General features: G+C 38.9%; 1 protein-coding gene across 7 annotated transcripts in view; it reads left to right on the plus strand.

Annotated features, from left to right (window-relative positions):
• frem1 (FRAS1 related extracellular matrix 1) overlaps positions 1 to 20,814 on the plus strand; it is a 99,945-nt gene that overhangs the window by 23,691 nt on the left and 55,440 nt on the right. For all 7 annotated transcript variants that reach the window (XR_010003392.1, XM_062971910.1, XM_062971909.1 and 4 more), the window contains exons 4-16: positions 489 to 790; positions 1,053 to 1,204; positions 2,190 to 2,513; positions 7,982 to 8,090; positions 9,018 to 9,149; positions 9,678 to 10,022; positions 11,017 to 11,159; positions 11,848 to 12,044; positions 12,528 to 12,618; positions 14,896 to 15,063; positions 15,835 to 16,043; positions 17,055 to 17,148; positions 19,334 to 19,586. Coding sequence is in view for 6 of the 7 variants with exons in the window: in XM_062971910.1 (XP_062827980.1) it covers positions 489 to 790; positions 1,053 to 1,204; positions 2,190 to 2,513; positions 7,982 to 8,090; positions 9,018 to 9,149; positions 9,678 to 10,022; positions 11,017 to 11,159; positions 11,848 to 12,044; positions 12,528 to 12,618; positions 14,896 to 15,063; positions 15,835 to 16,043; positions 17,055 to 17,148; positions 19,334 to 19,586 (2,519 nt within the window). In the remaining variant the exon portion in view is untranslated. The remainder of the gene's footprint in view (positions 1 to 488; positions 791 to 1,052; positions 1,205 to 2,189; positions 2,514 to 7,981; positions 8,091 to 9,017; positions 9,150 to 9,677; positions 10,023 to 11,016; positions 11,160 to 11,847; positions 12,045 to 12,527; positions 12,619 to 14,895; positions 15,064 to 15,834; positions 16,044 to 17,054; positions 17,149 to 19,333; positions 19,587 to 20,814) is intronic.

The raw sequence follows: 20,814 nt of genomic DNA on the forward strand, positions 1-20,814 counted from the left end.
TGGTGCAGCACTTTCTCAGTTGCTTTTGAATATATGGATGGCAATGTAGCGGTGGCCAGGAATAGCTGCCCCTTGAGATGTTACTCCTGCTTCACCTTCTCTGTAGCATGGCCTTCACTGTATCTATGGATCATATCAAAACCTATCATTTTGGCCCCAAAACTTGCCCGCTACTAATCCATTTGGGATGATGTCTGTATGATATTATTGCCCTTTTCTAACATTTCTGTTCCGTACAATGGTTTGTAACACAGTGAAAGATTTGTAGTTATCTACGAGACATAATATAATGTGTGGATTATACTGTCAAGTATTCCAGAGGTCTTAAAATATCCACATTAGTCATACATCATCGATAAATAGAATAAGACGACCATATCTGATGCATATCTTTGCAGTACAAATTTTGGATTTCAGTGTGTGCAGAGGTGTGTCTTATCTGCTTCCTGAAACACTGTTTCTTTTTCTGTATGTCCCATCCTTTGCAGATTTACTGAAACTGAAACATACACAGAAATATTTACCCTTCGTGTAAAGTTGCTTGAGCCAGATTGTAATATTATCAAGATGAGCTCTATAGCCCTGGAGGTCCCTGAGTTTCATGGCCTGTCTAATGTAATTAACAAGAATGTAATTATCTTGGACTATAACAAGAATATGAACTTGGAGTGTATGATAAGCCTGAACTCTGTAGAAACCTTCTTACCCTCCAGTGGTCAGCTTGTGATTGGAGAAGCCAAGGAAGAAGAACCTCGTGGAGATCACCCTCAGAGTTTTTCCTCCACATCAGGTAGGTCACTCTTCATTTTTAGACCTATTATAGCATACCTGCCAACTGCACCAATTTGCATAGATGGTCCCAATTCTCCTCTTCTCTTTTCACTAACATTTTCAGCTGCTTTCAAAATATCCCAGTTTTGTATTCCTCCCATTTCCCCACCTAAGCTTACTTCAGTTGCCGCAAACAGAGAGTGGTTCTTCATGGGAATACATATTTCCGAAATTAGACCTCAGGGTGGGTGAAAAGTACCTAACTCGATGCTATGTTTCAGGCCTGAAGACCATTCAGAGCATTAGCGTGAGCTGCCAGGACTTTCTCCTGATGGGTCTTAGATATCAACATTTGGATCCTCCGTCACCCAGCATTGATTACATTCCTATCAGACTGGATCTCACTGATCGCAGAAGCAAAGCTGTGTACAAGGTAAACAAGGTCTTACATCTGTTGTTGTGCATCCTTTAGTTGTTTCCAACTTACAGCAACCCCAAGAGTGTGTGATTTGCTCAAAGTCAACCAATGGATTTCAATGGCTGAGCAGGAATCTCTAGAGCCATGCCCCAATGATCAAATCACTGCACCACACTGGCTTCCATTCTTATAACTATGAGCATAAATAGTTTCTGGACTACTTTATCTTCTAGAATTGTATGACAGTCATCATACAGCATGAACCCAATAGATACCCATGCCCCAGTACACCCTAAAAGCAATAGATCCCAACTGATCTTAGAAGATAAGCAGGGTCAGCTCTAGTTAACATTTGGATGAGCACCAACAAATGCGAGTTGCTGTAGGCTGTACAGTGTTCCCTCACTACTTTGCAGTTCACTTTTCGCAGATTCGCTGTTTTGCGGTTTTTTAATAAACTCTAAAAGGCTATTATAAATCATAAAAAATTACAATTTACAGCCTGAGGAAGGAGAAGCCAAAGGGAGAGAAAAGGAGCCCAAGTGGCAACAGGAGGAGAAGGAGGTGATTTATCAACACACGATTGGTTGATAAAGACTTAAAATAGTGTATAACTACTAAAATAATGTATAAATCTTAAAATAAATATAGTGTCCCTACTTCGCAGATTTTCACTTATTGTGGGTGGTCCTGGAATGTAACCCCAGCGATAAGTGAGGGAGCACTGTATTTCAAAGGAAGTAACTGGCAGAATCCACCTCTGAGTATTTGAAATTTGTGGGGTTGCTATAATTCAAAAGGCAACTTGCCTTTTGTGTGTCAGGCTGATCTAGTAACTTTTTCAAACATTTTCCTTTAAAAAAATCCAAGCAGATGATGGAATTATCCAAGGAGATCATCCGTGGAGGAAAATGGTATATCAAACAGCCGTATTAATCAAGGGCAGACCAATACAAAGCTTTATCATTTGCTAATTTCTTGCTTCTTTCTTATTCTGCAGTCTGAGCATGTTTGGATTCCTGTTCAGATCAGAGGAGCAATTTCTAACCAGGCCCCACAAGCTGCTTTCATGGCTATGTTCATTCTGGAAGCAGACCAATTTATTTTGAGTCCATTGTCAACAGCGATACTGGATGCTGAAGATGGTGAAACGCCCAAATCTCTTCTCGTGTTTAACATTACCAAGCCACCTGAAGAAGGCTTCATCACTCACCTACAAGATCACACAAAGCCTGTCTCATCTTTCACATGGAATAGCCTCAATGATATGCTTATCGCATATCAGCCTCCAAACAGGAGCCATTCAGAGAGAAGAAATTATGAGGTAACCGATATTGGTACGATGGCCCAATCTTTTGCATCTGAATATTTTACAAGGCCTGTGTAAAGATCATGTATGACATGAAAAGGAATGGTTGGGCAGTGCTAGACTACCACTGAGCACAGTGAGGCAGCTGCCATTGTGAATGCAATTCAGTCGTTCTTCTCTGTTAGAAAACAGAATTAGAGGCATAAGTTAAGGTACAGGACTTATGTTGACCAATGCATTAGTCAACCCAAGTTTTGGGGGCCATTCCATAACTGTTTCTTCTTCCTGGTTTATGAAATTATGAGAGTTTTTGCACATTTTTCAGATTATTCAAATTTTATTGATCGTTTAGTGAAAAATTAATGTATGTAAAGCAAATGTTTAGAAACAAACACCTATATTTTATTGAATATAATGTACCATTGAATATAAAGCTCACCTGGTTTTTGAAGCTTTAATTTTAGGGGGGAAATTGAATATGTTTTTAGAATTTCTCCTGCATGCACAATATGTTGTTTTTGTTTCAGTGCATTTTTAGAGCAATTTTCCTTGTTGGATGAGGAGGGATTGTGAAGAAAGCCACAAGCCATCTTGTCTGTATGATTCTGTTTTATTAACTCTATGGGCCTATTGGGGAGGCAGGGGAAGCAGGAAGCAGAGCTTAGCTCAGCCAGATGGTAAACAACCATTTGGCTGAGAATGAGGGCAAAATAATGGGAGCTTAGCAGAGTCATTGGGGCTGGGGTCTTTTCTACCCCTCTTAAAAAAAACAACCCCAAAACTTGCCGAATCGAAGGTACCATCAAATCTAAGCGGTAGCCCCTTAAACTTGCAAAAGTACACCTTAAATTCAATGAAATACGGTACATTTCTTACATATAATATTTTTATACAAACACTAAGCTGTTGTGCAATTCTATTTTCTCTACACAAAACTAATGTCTTTTGCACAAAGGATGAGGAAAAAAATCATAAATGCTCTTTGTACTCTGTCTCATGGGTAGTAAAGACCTGGGTCTGACTGTCACAGTCAAAATAAGATTTAACTGTCAGTCCAGCTTTACTTTGGTATGTGGAGAGTGTGGGAATGTGTGCATGCCATCTACTTCTTTTTCTCAGATTTCTTAGCCTTCACATTTGTGTTCCCTTGTGACCATTTAGAGGCTTCTGTGTTCTTTGATACAGTAATGTTAAATCATTAAATCAGGAGAAAATCAGGCAGGCTTTTGCTTATAGGTTCATGGGAACCAGCACTATATTTGAAGCGGAGGAGTTTGCTTAATTGGATCAATAAATGGATCCCCAAAATTGTAGGAATAATATAGTGCTAGTTTCAAAGAACCTCTTCACACCTTTTCGGTGGTAGCGACGGGCTTTTAGCATCTTTGCCACGGAGCCCAATGGCCCCCATCACACCCCAGAGATGTACTTCCAGGTTGGCTCTGTGGCAAAACTGCTAAAAACCTGTTGCTGGCACCAAAAAATAACCAGTGGCGAAAGACAGGAGGCATCCCGTCTTTCCATAGCAATCAACAGATCAAGCTGGCTGCCTGACATTTCCCCTGTGTAATGAGGTAGGAGGGAAACCGGGAAAGTGCAGGGCATGCGGTAACACATCTCCTGGGTGGATGCCATTGCAGTTGCCATAATCTGTGGCAATTCTGGCTGCGCATGTGACAAGGTTCAAAATGTTGTTTTGGTTGGGCATTTTCCTATTTTCAGGTTAAAATTTGTAGTAAATAAAATATTATTTGTATTATTAGTAGCAGCATTTATATCCCACATTTTCTCTCTCAAGAGAGACTCAAAGCAGCTAACACTAAAAATCATACAATGAGTAGATTAAAAAATTATAGTGCCATATTACACATAACAAGTTACCTCATTTTTGGAAAGGCTAACAAATTTATTAAAATAAGTTTGTGCTTCCCTTTCTTATTTTATGAAAATAGATGTTGGGAAAAGTTAAGATGGGAGAACTGAGACATTTCGGTAACGTCAGGTAATGTAATTCCCCCTTTTTTTGGCCAAATTACATTGTGAAAACTAGGGTGTGCATTAGATTTAATTGCACACTTGAAAAACACTGTAGTGCCAATACTGCCATCTAAAGTGTCTTCTGTTCAACTGATCTATGAAAAAGAGGAGGCCATATAATGATGCTCATTGAATTTGCCCAGAATTTGTGGATTGTTTCTCTATATGACACTATTTGACCCAAGTTGGGTATGTTCACTAACAGGTATTAAGTTACTTAATGTTTACCTTTGAACACTATTCCATGAACAGTGCTGGATCGAGAGATCTTGTCATAAAGTGAAGTAGCATAGTGGTAGAGTGTCAGCCTGTCATTCTGTAGATGGGATAATTGAGTCCTGCTGAGTCTGCTTTATTTCAATTTTTTTGGTCATATAAAAAATAGTAACCATTGCGAATGTGAATGAGACAGATGAGCACATAAATAAACAAGTAAAGAGAGCAATTTACTTTTGTAACTAAAAGAATGACTACTTTTCTCGTTGTCTCGTTGTCTGAGTAAGATGGTCTTCCAAGTATAGTGTCTTGGCAGTGGATACATAGGTGACTGTAGAGCCCTATTCTTGACCCGCATGTTCTTCCACAGTGAAGACATTGGTTTCCAGGTGGAAGGCGGTCCTGGTCAGGATTGGCTTGACACGTTTTACTCTTGGCACTTTTCTCCCTTTCACTCTCCATTCATGCCTCTTCAAATTCCACAGCACAGCTGGTCACAGCTGACCTCCAGTTATGTTTCCCGTTCTTAAGTTGGAAGAATTGTAACTGCTTTGGGAGACAGTGATCGGGCATTCAGACAACGTGGCCAGGTCAGCAGAGTTGATGGCATAGGAGAATCATTCAATGCTGGTAGTCTTTGCTTTTTTTCAGCACGCTGACATTTGTCCACCTTTCCAAGAGATTTGCAGGATTTTTTGGAGGCAACGCTGATAGAATTGTTCCAGGAGTTGAGTGTGACATCTATAGGCACTCCACATTTTGCAGTCATATAACAGGGTTGGGAGGACAATAGCTTTATAAACAAGCACTTTGGTGTCCCTACGGTGGTCCCGATCCTCAAACACTCTATGCTTCATTCGGAAAAATGCTGCACTCGCAGAGCTCAGGCTGTGTTGTATTTCAGTGTCAATGTTGACTTTTGTGGAGAGGTGGCTGCCAAGGTAGCGGAAATGGTAAAAGAAAAACCAAGAAACAAAGAAGACCCAGCGAGGCTCTATCTCCCCATTTACAAAATGACAGGCAGACATTCAGAAAGGTCTAAAAATTTCTTATAGAGAACATATCTTCAAGTGTGGGGCAAAATTTGTGAATTGTAAAGAGAGCACTTTTTGCCACCCACCTTACATTTTCTAGCAAATACTTTTTTGGGTTTCAAGGTTTTGAAAATTGAGGTGTACATTAGATTCAATGATTCATTAGATTTGTGTAAATATGTGCATAATTGAGATAAATGAGTGCTTTCAAGGTCTTTACTAGGTAAGATGGTGGCAGTCCATGATGGGCCTCCTTGTCTCTTTATATTTTAAGAAGTAGTTTTGTGTGTGTGAGGGAGAGAGGAAATGATCAGATCTGGGACTAGAGAGTTATAAGACATTTAAACCTTTTGTTTCAATGCATTTTTCTCAATGAAAGTCCACCCTGAAGTGTACACCTTCATTATGAGAAGAATTGTACATGCTACACCCTAGTGAGAGCTATTGCTATTAAAAGATGGATTAATTGGTGCTGGTCAAATATAGAATTGATAGAAAATGGGGTTCTTTGAATTCAAGTGATATGTAAGAGTGTGAATAGATAAATTTGGTTCTATAGCATTACACTTTGTTGTTGTTGTTGTTGTTGCTGTGTGGCTTTGTGTCATTTCCAACCTATTACAGGGTTTTCGTGGCCAAGTAGGGAATTGAACCTTGGTCTCCAGAGTTGTAATCCAGCGCTTAAACCACTGTCCCACCTTGCCCTATTATCCAGAAATACAAATATTGTGGGGAAATCTTTTATTGCTTTTATTTCCTGCATGCCTTTATTTCCAAAGCTAAATATAATTGATCATGTTGGTTTATATTCTAATCTGTACACGTTTGAGAAGTGGCAAACAAGCAGTGACTTTGCCTTATTTCAGCTACAAAAATTCCATGGAAATATAACTAATGCTCCCTCTTGTGGAAAGTGAAATGAACAACTCACGCGTTAAACTTCATATGTATGTTGGAACTGGTACATTTTTAAAGGGTAACTCCAGCCAAATATCCATCTATCTATCTATCTATCTATCTATCTATCTATCTATCTATCTATCTATCCATCCATCTATCGTCTATCTATCTATCTATCTATCTATCTATCTATCTATCTATCTATCTATCTATCTATCTATCTATCTTTATCTATCTATCATCTATCGCTTTGGAAATCAGAGGGAAGAGTCAACACCCCTGTGGTGTTTGTTTTGCTGCCTGTGCCCCTGTTCATAAGATTTCACCCCGCTTTCTGTCCCTCTGAGAATTGGATTTTGAAAACAAATTGGCTTGTTGTGGAAACAAGGATGTGAGAAAGCTTCAGCGGAGACGTCTTATCCCCATGATAATTCTTTCAGCAGTGATTTCCCTTCCGAGGGGTAGATGTCTCTTACTTGTTGTTGTTTCACCCCCATTCTTAACTATGAGTAGTGCATAAGTCAAATGTTGTAACTCGTGGACTGTCTGTATATTCAAACCGAACTTCTGAATTGTTTTTCTTGTAAGCTACCATTTCAAAATTTCAAAATGTTCTAATATGTACTGCTGTTCTATGTTACACACAGCCATTGATTCAGATCCATCTTGCTAGGTTTTAAAAAAGGTTTACAAACATTCATTAATAATATGCTAGATTGCCTAGTTATTGTTTTCTGCTGCCCTGGAGACTAGGATGCAGAACAATGGCTTCAAACTACAGGGAAGGCGATTCTACCTGAACATTAGGAAGAACTTCCTAACTGTGAAAGCTGTTCAGCAGTGGAACTTTCTGCCCCGGAGTGTGGTGGAGGCTCCTTCAAGCTGGCCATCTGTTGGGGGTACTTTGAATGTGATCTTCCTGCTTTTGGCAGGGGGTTAGACTAGATGGCCCATAAGGTCTCTATGATTCTATGTTGTTTTTCTAATGGTTATGTTTTGATGTACGTTACATCAAGTTGGCAATTTTTGCTATGTTTCTTTTAGCGGTGTTAGGCCAGTTTCAGTTCACAACTGGGAAGAAAGTGGGGGAAAATAGAAAGAGGAAGAATAACAATAACAATAATAACAACAATGTTTTCTATTTAAACAACTATCTGAAGAAACATATGACCCAAAAAGGAGTTGCTGGGGTAATATTGGAAATGAAATGCTAGATGGACCTTTGATTTAAACTGGCTCTTCTTATGTCTTGTATGTAATTTTTAGTTAATAGTATGTCTCTTTTTTGCATAACAGGTAGAATTTCAAGTTCATGATTTGTACTTTGAGAAGAGTCCACCAATCACTCTCTATATATCTGTCAGAACATCAGAAACGAATGCTCCTCGAGTTTCATGGAATACAGGTGACAACTTCTTTCACATTCGGCAACATTTTTTTTAAAGTGGAGCTGTAGCAGTTACGTGCCGTAAAGCAGATGACTCCAGAGTTTTTTCTTTAATCTTTCTCATCTTTGAAACAAACTGGTCAGATGATCAATTGCATTAAGAATGATAGCATAAAGTGCACTTTATCCACTTCCTGGCCCTATGATATTCTGATGCACTAGTCTTTGCCTAGCCCTCATAGTTGGCCATGTCCGTTTTGAAGTTCTGATCATTGGTATTTTGAACCTGTTGATGGAGCATATTTAAACTGGGTTTTAATTTTTGTGGTTGTTTTAGTAGAATTGAATATTCTTGTTTTATTATGTTATGTTTAACTCTGTTGTATGGTATCCTTTTGGCAATTGAATGTTTTGCTTATGTTGAAAACCGCCCTGAGTCCTCTCGAGAAGATGGGGCAGTATATAAATAAAGTTTTATTATTATTTATTATAAAGTAATAGTAAAATGCAGTCGTGAGTGAATAAATGCTGCCGAGTGACTGTGATTTGCAGTTTACATATCTGAGTTTGTATGTATTCCTGAGTGATGTATTTATTAGCACTTATTCCATCTTAAAACGAATGTGAACATCTCCCAAGGTTTGCATGTGTTTCAACATCCGTGAAGCAAAATAATGCATGTGTGTACTCTTATTGTTAGTACATACTGCATGTGCTTTCTTCTTGGATATGGCTATCCAAGAATGCAAAGTATCAATGTTTCTTTGGGCTTCATCCCTTTATGTCTGCTGTGGTATAGTGGCATCAAGGCTTGCAAAGTTGGAGAGCCCACATTCTTTGATTGCCAGGTTCATTGGTGTCATCTTCCATCGTTCTATGGATCCTTGTTCATTTAGCTGGAGAAAAGATTACTTTTCCCAGAATCATCTTATTTTCCCTTTATAGGTCTTGACCTCTTGGAAGGACAATCTCGCCCTATAACATGGGAGCAGTTTCAGATTGTAGACAATGATGATATTAGTGGTGTTCGCTTAGTCACTGTTGATGGTTTGCAACATGGACAGCTCACTGTAAGAGGTATTCTATTATATTTGGTGTTTGTTCAGAGATGGTACTATTTATTCCTTTACTGTAACTAAAGTGCACGGGCTGCTTCACCTTTACTGTTGAACCCCATCTACACTGCCATGTAGTCCAGTTTCTGAATCCAGATTATCTACTTTGAACTGTGTTATATGTGTCTACACTGCCATATAATCTAGTTCAAAGCAGATAATCTGGATTCAGTAACTAGATTCTATGGTAGTGTAAACTGGGCCACAATCCAATTTAAAGCAGATAATCTAGATTCGGAAACTGGATTATACATCAACATCCCTGCTCAGTATTCAAGGCAGAGAGGTGATGCCATTCAGAATCAGAGCACACAGACTATATCCTAAAAATGTATTCCTTTTCATGAGTTCTGTATAGGACTCCCAGGTCTTACCAATTTAACTGTTACAGTTCCTGAACTTTACTCTTGCTCTCTTTATAATATTGGTTCATTTTTTCAAAGGTATGTACATTCCTGTTGTGAATTATGCTTTTTCTATCATCCGGCAGGAGGAAAGGGGTTCCTGTTCACAGTCGCAGACCTTAAGGCTGGTGTTGTCCATTACCAGCATGATGACAGTGATTCCACAAAGGACTATATTGTCTTCAGGATCTTTGACAACCGCCACAGTAGCCGCCACAGGTTTCCTATCAACATCCTGCCTAAAGATGACAGTCCTCCATTCCTGATTAATAATGTTGAGATAGAGGTTCATGAAGGACAAGTGATTCTGATCCAAGGATCAATGCTTCAAGCCTCTGACATGGACTCTAGTGATGACTACATACTCTTTAATGTCACCAAGTTGCCACTGGCAGGAGAAATCATGAAGAAACCAGCACCGGATCTAATTGGTAAGTTATTAAAGTGCCAGGGGAGAAATATGGTTAAATGCCTGGTGAATAACTCAGTTCTTTGAACTGATTTTCAAGGCCAGCATTACCACGTATCCTTGAATGTTCTCAGGCTCCTCTCCTTTTCCTTCAACTCTTGTAACACATGCCTTATTGACTGACATTGCCTCATTCTCCTTTTGTGTTTTAGGCCCCATCTACATTGCCATATAATACAGTTTGAACTGAATTATACTGTATAGTCAACAGAGATTTGTATAATGCAGATTGAATTGGATTATTTGAGTCTACGTTGCCATATAGTCCAGTTCAATCAGCATTATAATGGAAGTGTAGGTAGAACCTGAGGTGACGGATTGTGGTTTGCAGGTTTTGTTATCAAATATACAAACCAAAGTCTGTGGACTGAAATTGATTTACCTGCATTTAAGATCACATCAAGACTATACAAGTTGGGCATCTCTTTTCTGGAATGTCAAAATCCGAAATACTTCAAAATCATCCACGTGGGTGGCTGAGACAGTGACTCTATGCTTTCTCATGATTCAGTCTACACAAACTTTGCTTCGTTCAAATATTGTGCACAGGATTACCTTCAAGCTTTATGTACAAGCTCTATATGAAACATAAACGAATTTTGTGTTTAAATGCAGGTCCCATCGCCAAGGTATGTACTGATATTGTAAAATCAGAAAGAATCCTTCTAGTCCTGAGTATTTTGGGAAAGGGATACTCAACCTGTACCAGTGGTTAGATCCTAATAATCTCAAATCTAATAATAAGACAACTTTATATGTGTGTGGTTTCTTGATACGGATTTTGAACTGCATGGATACCTGACTTGGATCCTAAACCCCTTTTGTGAAATAAAGCCCAGATGGATTTATACTTCCTCATATTTTATTCTGAACTCATACTTAGAATGAAAATATAACTCTTGTCTGTAATTATAACTGAGTTGAGAACTTAATCCATTCTGTCTGTGAGTCAACAGGTTATCCAGTCACTAAATTCCTTCAGAAAGATCTTTTTAATGGAATAATTTACTACCATCACTTGGGAAGAGAAATATTTGAAGATTCAATTGAGATGGTTCTTTGTGACAGCCATGAGCCTCCCAATCTTTCCGAAACTCAGGTATGTTGCTTGTGCACTCTACGTTTCACTATAAACTGTGCTCCTCCAGGTGTTTTGGACCTCAGCTCCCAGAAATCCCAGCCAGCTTGGCCAGCTGTTAGGAATTGTGGGAGGTGGGAGCTGAAATCCAAAACATCTGGGGAAGTACAGTTTGAGAAATTCTGCCTTGGACACATAACCTGAATGTAATTTTATATTTTTAATAATTTTGTACATGAAACAAAGTTTGTATACACTGAATTATCAGAAAGCAAAGATGTCAGTATGTCAACTACTATGTGGACAATTTTGGTTTTGTAACATTTGGGATTTTGAAATTCTTCATAAGGGATACTCATCCTATATCGGTTAGGGATGTCTGGTGTACATTTTTAAATATACTAATGGTCATGGGTATGGGTTTGTAATATATGGTAATGTATTTGCTTGTATCGTTGCATAATGTGTGTGTGTGTGTGTTGTTTTTTTTACCAAAGTAGAATTGATCATGAGCACTTTTGTGGTATTTTATCACCTGTTATTTTAATTGGCTTTTTTCAGTGAATGCCAAAAAGTTGTTTGCTGACAGATAGAATATGAAGATTTGTCAGAAATGTATAGCCATTTAAATTGCAATATATACGCTGCAATATGTTGCAATGTTCTATTCTTCACTGTATATATATTTGCCCCCAAATCCTTTCACTAGGTAGTAAGAGTGCACATAATTCCTGTGGATGATCAGCTTCCCAAAGAAACTCCAGGTGTGAACCGTCAGCTGACTGTCAAGGAGACAGAGATTGCCTATCTGACAAAGAAGCAGCTCAGTTTCATAGACACAGAAGCGCAGGATAGAGAGCTCATCTATACTGTCACTTCCCCTCCATTATTCTCTTCTTTGCATCAGTAAGTTGGGTATCCTCTTCATAAGGAAAAGGTGTGTTTTCAGCATACATTGGGTGACAGAGCTTTGTGCTGACCATTAGGCCTGTCACAGGGGACTGGGATTCATATTTGATTATTTCGGATTGTGATGTTTTTAGAAAGCTCATCTAGTAGAAGTCTGTTCTTGTTTTTGTTGCCCACATGTTGAGTATTTCCACTGCAAAGGAGCTGCTTCTGGCCAACAAAATGGTGTGTGTGTGTGTGTGTGTGTGTGTGTTGGGGGGTGGTGGTGTCTTTTTGACTTGTGGACACTCGATTGCCTCTTATTGAGATGATCTAGTTATCCACATGTTAAAAGCACCTGTTCTTCTGGTTCCAGATTGACAGCATCATGTAGCCTGCTTGAGATATGCTTTATTTGACTTACCTAGATTTAGGGTAAGTGATGCTGGTGGTATGGAAGTTAATTCTGGAATGCAAACCTGATACTATTTTTGTGTGTAGTTACACAGATGCTGGGAAATTGTTTATGGTGGACAGCATTTCCAAACTGATCAAGGATCCTGCTACTCCCTCACTGAGATCGTTTACTCAGGTTTGTAATCAAGTATCCTAGCAGCTTTAAGATTTATTTATTTCAGCATCAGCTTTTGTGAATGCTGATCCACTTCTTCAAATGTACTTTTTCAAATGTCCAATATTAAATCCACAGGTTTTAAAGCTAAGTTAAGATAATTGTAGAATGGGATCACAATAATTTAGTCTTAAAGTTTCTACCAAACTCCTTCTCCCATCCACATTTTTGTTTTTATGCTGTGATAAGTCTAACAAGGCTGTCTCTTTGAAAGCTCCAAGAAAATGGAACAGGAAAGATTTGGGAAACAGTATTTTTCAAAAAAAACTAGTATATTAGTTAATACAGTTGCTTGGTCTACAGCAGTGGTTTCCAACCTTTTTTTGATCAGGGACCACTTGACTGGGGACCACTTTGACCGGGGACCACTCTCCAACATTAGTACCAAAAGGGTTATGAATCAGTTTTTGGTCAACTTTAGATTCGGTTTGGTTATTTGGGGTGCTGATTCGGAAAATTACATTGCAAAATATTGCCACCGGGTGAGTCTTCTCCGCACTGGCCTGGGAATCCTCCTAAGACTGAGAAAGCACTGACGGGAACGCTCTGGCGTCTCTCTCCTTCCTTCCTTCCTTCCTTCCTTCCTTCCTTCCTTCCTTCCTTCCTTCCTTCCTTCCTTCCTTCCTTCCTTCCTTCCTTCCTCTCCTTCTCTCTCTTTCTCTTTCCTTTCGCTCTCCCTCTCCTCCAACAGCGGCATGCATCCCCTGCACCAATTTTCCCTGCATGTCACACGGCCTTTATTTTAGGTCCACATGTACACTATAGAAGCACTGATCTACAGTATACATGCTGTACAATTGTCTTGATTGAGTACTATCTTGAGTTAAATATGTGCATTTTTATACAGGCAATCCCCAAGTTACAAACACAATAGGTTCTGTATGTTTGTTCTTAAATTGAATTTGAATATAATTTGGAATAGGTACATTTTTAAGTGTAACTCGAGATACACACACACACATATATATTCTCTCTCTCTCTCTCTCTCTCTCTCTCTCTCTCTCTATATATATATATATATATATATATATATATATATATATATAATTTGGATAGCATAGGGAAAGGTTAACACCCCTGTCGTGTTTGTTTTTCTGTCTGTTCCCCTGCTCAAAAGATTTCACCTCACTTTCTGTCCCACTGATAATAATTTTTGAAAAACTTGGCTTGTTGTGGAAACAAGGATTGGTGAGATAGCTTCAATTGAGCCATCTTTTCCCCTTCTTAGGGGTGGATTTCTCTCACTTCCTGTTGTCTCACCCCCCTCCCCCAATTCCTAACTATGAGTCATTTGTAAGTTTGATGTTTGTAACTCAGGGACTGCCGGTATATATAAAAAATATTTTACGATCATTACCCCTGCTATTCTGGCTGGCCATAAAACAAGGCTGTCCATAAAACAAGGCTCCTCCCTACTTGTTTAGGCAAAATCTAATCCTATTCTGAAATCATGCAGCTATCTGCCAGAAAGTCTTGAGGGCATTTCAATGTGATGCCAGACGCATATGAATGTTGAAATGGAATAGCAAATTCTCACTTCTGCATGATCCACTCTCAGGTTAAAATCTGGCTTCCCATAGATTTAGAATCACTATAAAGTCATGCAATGAGTATTTAGATAGCATGATGATACAGGCTAGATCTACACTGCCATATAATCCAGTTTCTGAATCCAGATTATCTGTTTTAAACTGGATTATATGAGTCTATACCACCATATAATCCAGTTCAAAGCAAATAATCCGGGATCAGATACTGGATTGTATGGCAGTTCAGAAGGGGCCTCTGCTCCCCAGAGCATCTGTGATAAACTGGGACTGGGTCATGTATTGTCATTTGGTCATATCCACAGTATTATATATAATAAAGGCATTATTGTATCTGCTCCATGTGTGAAAATTCTGTTGTTCTGCCTTTGCAAATATAAACTATGAAAATATGGGCAAAGATCAGAGCATTGTTTTGTTAGAGTAGGAGTGGCAACTCCTGAAGCATAATCTTAGTCAGCAAAGCAAATGGCAAGAGATGCTGAGAGCTGGAATTCCAACCTTATTTGGAGGGCCTAATATGCGCATTTTGAGGGTCAGCTTATCTGATTTGTGCAGACACTAATGACATAAATGTGAAACTAGATTTATTATTGTACAATAATACAGTATTTGGATTTGCTGGAGAGTGGTTGGGAACGTATGCCTTACAGTTTGTTTGTTTGTTTGTTTACTTGCTCTGTGACTATAGCATGCCATAAACCACATGAAAGTGGCATATATGCCACCGTTGCAAGATATTGGTCCTGAGCCTCAGTACATTCAGTTCAGATTCTCAGTCAGCAACCAACATGGAGGAACTCTGCATGGCATCTGTTTTAACATTACCGTTCTTCCTGTGGACAACCAAGCTCCAGAGGTATGATTATAATGATATAATGGGAGAAAACAAAGGGTTAGTGCTTGGATTTACATGAGTAAATAATTTCTTTATATTAATATTTTAAGGATTTTATATTTTAGTGTTAACTTATCCGAGAACAGAGTTGCTTAGCAGTTATGTAGATATTTCAGCAGGTGTTACTTGTTACCTAAAGTCACCTCTTCTCCACAACCATCAAAGATACACGAGCCACCTCTCCAGTGTTCAAGATGGCAACCCTATGACACTTTCCTACCAGTTTTCTCCTTTGCTGTGGTCTCTAGAAAGTTCAGATAATTTTGTTTAATTATTGCTAGACTTCCCTGATGTGATTGTTTCATTTCACACCCACATAGTGTTAGATTTAAATAAAGGGTTTGTTGAAGCATGTTGAACTGCTCTCTCTTTTTGTGGTGTAGGAACCTATTCTTTCTGTGTTATTTTCTGTGAAAGAGGCAACACTAAGGAACAAAGCTACTTCATTTACTGAAGTCCACTTGTATTAGTTCTTTAAAAATCCTTTGATTACTTTGATCTTTTTTTTCTTTTCAATTAATGACAGTAGAATAGACTTTCCTCTAACCTGTACAAAACACTTTGTTTTGCAGCTTTTGCAATTTGTTCAGTGGTTTGTGAAATTGTGTTGTACTTTATGAAATGGGCCGAGACTAGAAAAGTAATTTTTCAAAACTTTTGTAAAGAATTATCTTAGCAAAAAACAGGTTCTTATTTTTTTCTGCAATTGGTCTCGCTTTTTTTTTTGCTCAGGTTTTTACAAACAACTTGAAGGTACAAGAAGGAGGGCTGTCCACTATTACGGAGAAGAACATTTTGATTTCAGATGTGGACACAAAGCTGGAAAACATTCGTGTCCAACTACTAAGGCCACCTTCCTACGGGACTGTTGAATTGGGAGGAATTCCCATCGATGAAGGAGACCAACTGACTTGTGAAGATTTGCACAAGTCCAAAGTCAGGTTAGAGGAGACTGTAGTGTTGTTTGATGTAGATTCTGGATGCTTCCAGGCGGACACCTAGCACCTCCGGTGACAAGGTCCTGGGCCGCATTTCCACTTCTCAAATTGGATCTACACTACTTTATAAAATCCAGATTATCTGCTTTGAACTGGATTATATGGCAGTGTAGACTCATATAATCCAGTTCAAATCAGATAATGTGGATTATCAGATTTGATAATCTGGATTATATGGCAGTGCAGATCCAGCCTCTCTCAGTAATTGGTTTTATGTTATGTGGGAAAATGAGGACAAGTGGTAGAAAATACCAGAGAGTTATAAACGGGAGCTGACAGGGCCAATTCTCTCCCAGGACCACTTTGTTAGACAGAATAAAATAGCGGCCTCAAGCAGCAGAATTTGGGTGTCATGAAAGAGCAATGAATTGTTATTTAACTGGTGGAAATTCTATAGTGAGAGCCAGCATGGTGTAGTGATTTGAGTGTCAAACTACAACGCTGGAGACCAGTGTTCGAATCCCCGCTCAACCATGATCTTGGGAAAGTTGCACACTCTAAACCCCAGAAAACCCTGTGATATCTTTGCCTTGGGGTCACTATAAACTGGAAATGATTTGAAGGCACACAAGAATTTTATAGTAAATGTTGGTGTGGTGAAGTGGTTTGAATGTTGGACAAGAACCCTGGGAGGCAAAGATTTGAAACCCCCACTCAGCCTTCAAGGGCCTCTTCCACACTTCCATATAATCCATATTATCAAAGCAGATAATCCACATTAGCTGCTTTTAACTGGATTATATGAATCCATACCGTGTAGCCATGGGTGAGTCACACTCTCTCAGCCTCAGAGGATGGCAATGGCAAACTATCTGAACAAATCTTGGCAGGAAAACCTCATACTAACCCTAGCTATGAATCAGAAATGGCATGAAAACCCTCATTAACCATTGTGATTAAATTGGTCGACATCATGCAAACATTTCACATAAATCCAGCATTTTATTCCCAAAGGTATCACCACAAAGGGTCAGAGGTTCTTCAGGATCATATCCTCTTTACCGCTACAGATGGTGTTAATTCCTTTGAGTTCATCCTATACATTAAGGTTGGTGCACAACTCATCAGAAAATTAAACCTTTCAGAGGACTATGTGATTTTTTTCAAAAATTGTTGGACTGAATAAGCCTCCTATTTCACTTTGGAGATTTATGTGACAATAATAGTTAGACAAGAAAATTGGCAGGTACTACTTAGTAGACATCTGTACCAGTTCCAGTTTATTCCCTATTGTCAGGAGCAGATACAATGAGGAGTAAATAATGAGCATGCAGTCATTCTGCAAAAAGTGTTTTCAGTTATACATGTTTCATACTTCAGGCAACAAAAACCACAGTAAAAGATGAAATCCTATGCTGTATTTTTGTGTATATTCATTTTCAGACTGCATCTTTCCAAAACAAAACTTACCTTCTGAAAACTCAGATTCTTGAAAATTTAATTAGAGATATGATTTGGAAAACTTAACAGATGTTCATATTTTTTAGGGATACTTGCAGATGATTGATTTCTGGAGCCTGAGAGGGGTACAGGCAACTTTAAATAGTATGTTTTTTTAAAAGTGTACGCTGAAATGGCACATGACATGTAAACTGATATAAAGAAACTTGAGAATAATTCTTATTTTATGAAAATAACTTCATCAAGGGAATAGTTGTCAAGAGACTCTCCCCGCCTGTTCTTTTTCTGCACTAAATTATTCTTGCTACCAGTAGCACTTCCCACTGCTACTGTACATTAATACCCATTTTAAACCCAGTGTTTGCATGGGAAATATGGTGGAGAGGAAAAAGGTTAAATATCACTGACTGCATTGCTTGTAATTTTCTACTTTTGATATTGTTGTTGTTTCCCCTCTAAACATTGATGCCAAGGGTCTTTAGTTATCCATAAAATTTGATGTGCCCATGGGACACATGCATTTGCAACTTTTTAGAGAAATTTATCTCAGAACTCAAGACAGGCTGAAGTTCCCTGTCAAGCTTACATTCAGCAGTAAATTGGATTTTATACTGCAAATTTTATTTTATGTTACTTGTATCATGCTTTTCTCCCAGCATGGGACTCAAGCTGCTTTACAAGGTACAGTTCAAAACTTGATAATAAAGTTGAAAGCGCTATCATATTTTAATATCAATAACACTATGTAACATGAATTTTGTCCCTTGGTTATAAATGTCATTTCCTAATTGGTTTGATCATAAAAACATGGAAAGCGTTTATTAAACTGTAAAAAAAAAAACAACTACTTTCAAAGTAAGTACTGTCCACTTAAACAGGAAATAACACTTTCAAACCTGGTACAGAAAAGTTTTCAAATTTTGTTGCAAAGGTAAAGGTAAAGGTTTTGCCCTGACATTAAGTCTAGTCGTGTCCGGCTCTGGGGGTTGGTGCTCATCTCCAATTCTAAGCCGAAAAGCCAGTGTTGTCCGTAGATGCCTCCAAGGTCATGTAGTTGGCATGACTTCATGGAGCACTGTTACCTTCCCGCCAGAGGGGTACCTATTGATTTATTCACATTTGCATGTTTTCGAACTGCTATGTTGGCAGAAGTTGGGGCCAACAGCGGGAGCTCACCTCGCTCTCCGGATTTGAACCGCCAACCTTTCGGTCAGCAAGTTCAGCAGCTCAGTTGTTTAACCTGCTGCCCCACCGAGGGCTCCTTTGTTGCATAGTGTAAATCAAAATAATATAAATGATTGTAAATGTTAGGATAAAATAAATCACACACAATCTTTCAAAAGATACTATTACAAGGTGGACCAGTATAGCTCTGTGGCCACTTCTCCCTCCTGAGGCAGTTTTGGAAACCATCAAATTGTCCCAAAATTTTGGTCATAAAAACACATTACATTTCTCTTTCTGGAAGATTCTAGAAGTGGCAATCCATCTTTTAAGAGGGTGCAGTTCCTCACTGCACGGGACTATAATTTGTTTGTTTACTATTTTTGGCATTTCTTTGTGGCCCTAGAGCAGCCCCAGGCCAATCCAATTGCCCAGTTCAGGTCTATACAGTTTATATTTTCTTCATCTCCTTTTCCTCCTCTTTGATCAATTTATAATTTTCCTACATTTCTAATTGTTGGCACTGATGCACAGATTTCAAATGAAATCAAACCTACTTCAATGTTCTCTTTCTCTGAATTGTTCATCACATTGACATGACTTCTAAACTAGATGTGTATATGAAAATGGTCTTAACATAATGCTCCTGTATCCCCCTCCCTTTATAGGTGATTCCTGTAAATGATGAGCCTCCGGTCATGCACATTGGCCTCGTCCCCATCATGCAGTGTCCAGAGGGTCAGGCAGTGCCCATTACTTCAGAGCACCTTTATGCTACCGATGCAGACAGTGAGGACATGCAGCTGACATTCACTCTTGCTCGACATCCTAAATACGGGGTTGTGAAGAAGAATGGAGTTGTGGTTGACGGTTTTTCCCAAGCAGCTATTGTTTCTGGAACAGTAGCATATGAGCATACGAGTAAGTAAGAGCAATGCTTGAATCACGTGGAGCAAGTCTTAACTACTAATCTGATAGTAGGCCATTATAATTCTTTATGATGATGTCAAGCACTAGGCTGGTGCTCATTTGTCTCAGTCTACCAGTAGGGAAACACCTTTGTCCTTATTTTTCCCTGCTGAGATAGTGGAAATGTTCTTGGTTGAACTTCAGCTCCCACAATCCCCCAGTAGAATGGCTAGTGGACCTAGAAGCTGTCAAACAAAGCTATAGTAGTTAATTGTTGGTACTAAACTCTGCCATTGCTACATTAAGTCTGGAAGTCACCTGGAATTCTTGGGATCTCAAGATGCAGGCTGACTTGAGCACCTGTGTGTTTTCTGTGTGGTGACCATAAAGTTCAAAATGATGGACAGTAAGCATGCGGCGTGTTGGTATTAATGTAGGGATCCATCCAGTGTCAGGGTCTTGGAGAGTTCCAAAAATCAGGTCTCCTTTTGATGCAGTGTGACTTGTTCCAAGAGTGAGCACATAGAAACTGAATGGATTTTATCTTTGGGCCTTGGCTCTCACTTCAACAGATTGATAAAATGATAAATAAATACTGTTAAATGAAATACAAGTATAACTGACAGCAGCAGAAAAATCTTCATCTTAAGAACAGGGGTGAGACAACAGGAAGTGAAAGAAACCCCTCGGAAGGGAAATTTGCTCCTGGAAGAGTTATCATGGGGAAAAAGTATCTCAATTGAAGCTTTCTCGTCAATCCTTGGTTTCCACAACATTCCAATTTTTTCGAAATCCAATTTTCACAGAGACAGAAAGTGAGGTGAAATATATTACAGGTTGATGATGATAAATGGAAGCTCTTACATGTGCCCGCGATCCAGAGTCACCTGCAGAACAATAGCATGCCACTCAGGTTTACAGAACAAAATTACAGGAACTTTACTGATTCCAAGAGATAAAAAGTAATATTTACAATAATCCCTCTGATCAATTACAGAAGTCCACAGTCATAAACAGTCCTTTCTCAGTCCACAAATCTGCTTCAGAGAAGAATTCAGTCTTGGTTCTTCACCCTCTTTTCTCAGCAGCAAACAGGCCTCCAAATATCAAGTCCTCTCTGAGTACACTGCTCTCTTCACCAGCAGTACTCAGTCAGCACTGAAAAACTTATTCAAACTGGTTCTGCAGCAGCAGAACAGAAACAGTATCAAATCAATCCCCAGGTCTTTGCAGGTTCAGC

Source organism: Anolis carolinensis, chromosome 2 (assembly GCF_035594765.1).
Source record: "Anolis carolinensis isolate JA03-04 chromosome 2, rAnoCar3.1.pri, whole genome shotgun sequence".
In the NCBI taxonomy this organism is placed as follows: domain Eukaryota; kingdom Metazoa; phylum Chordata; class Lepidosauria; order Squamata; family Dactyloidae; genus Anolis; species Anolis carolinensis.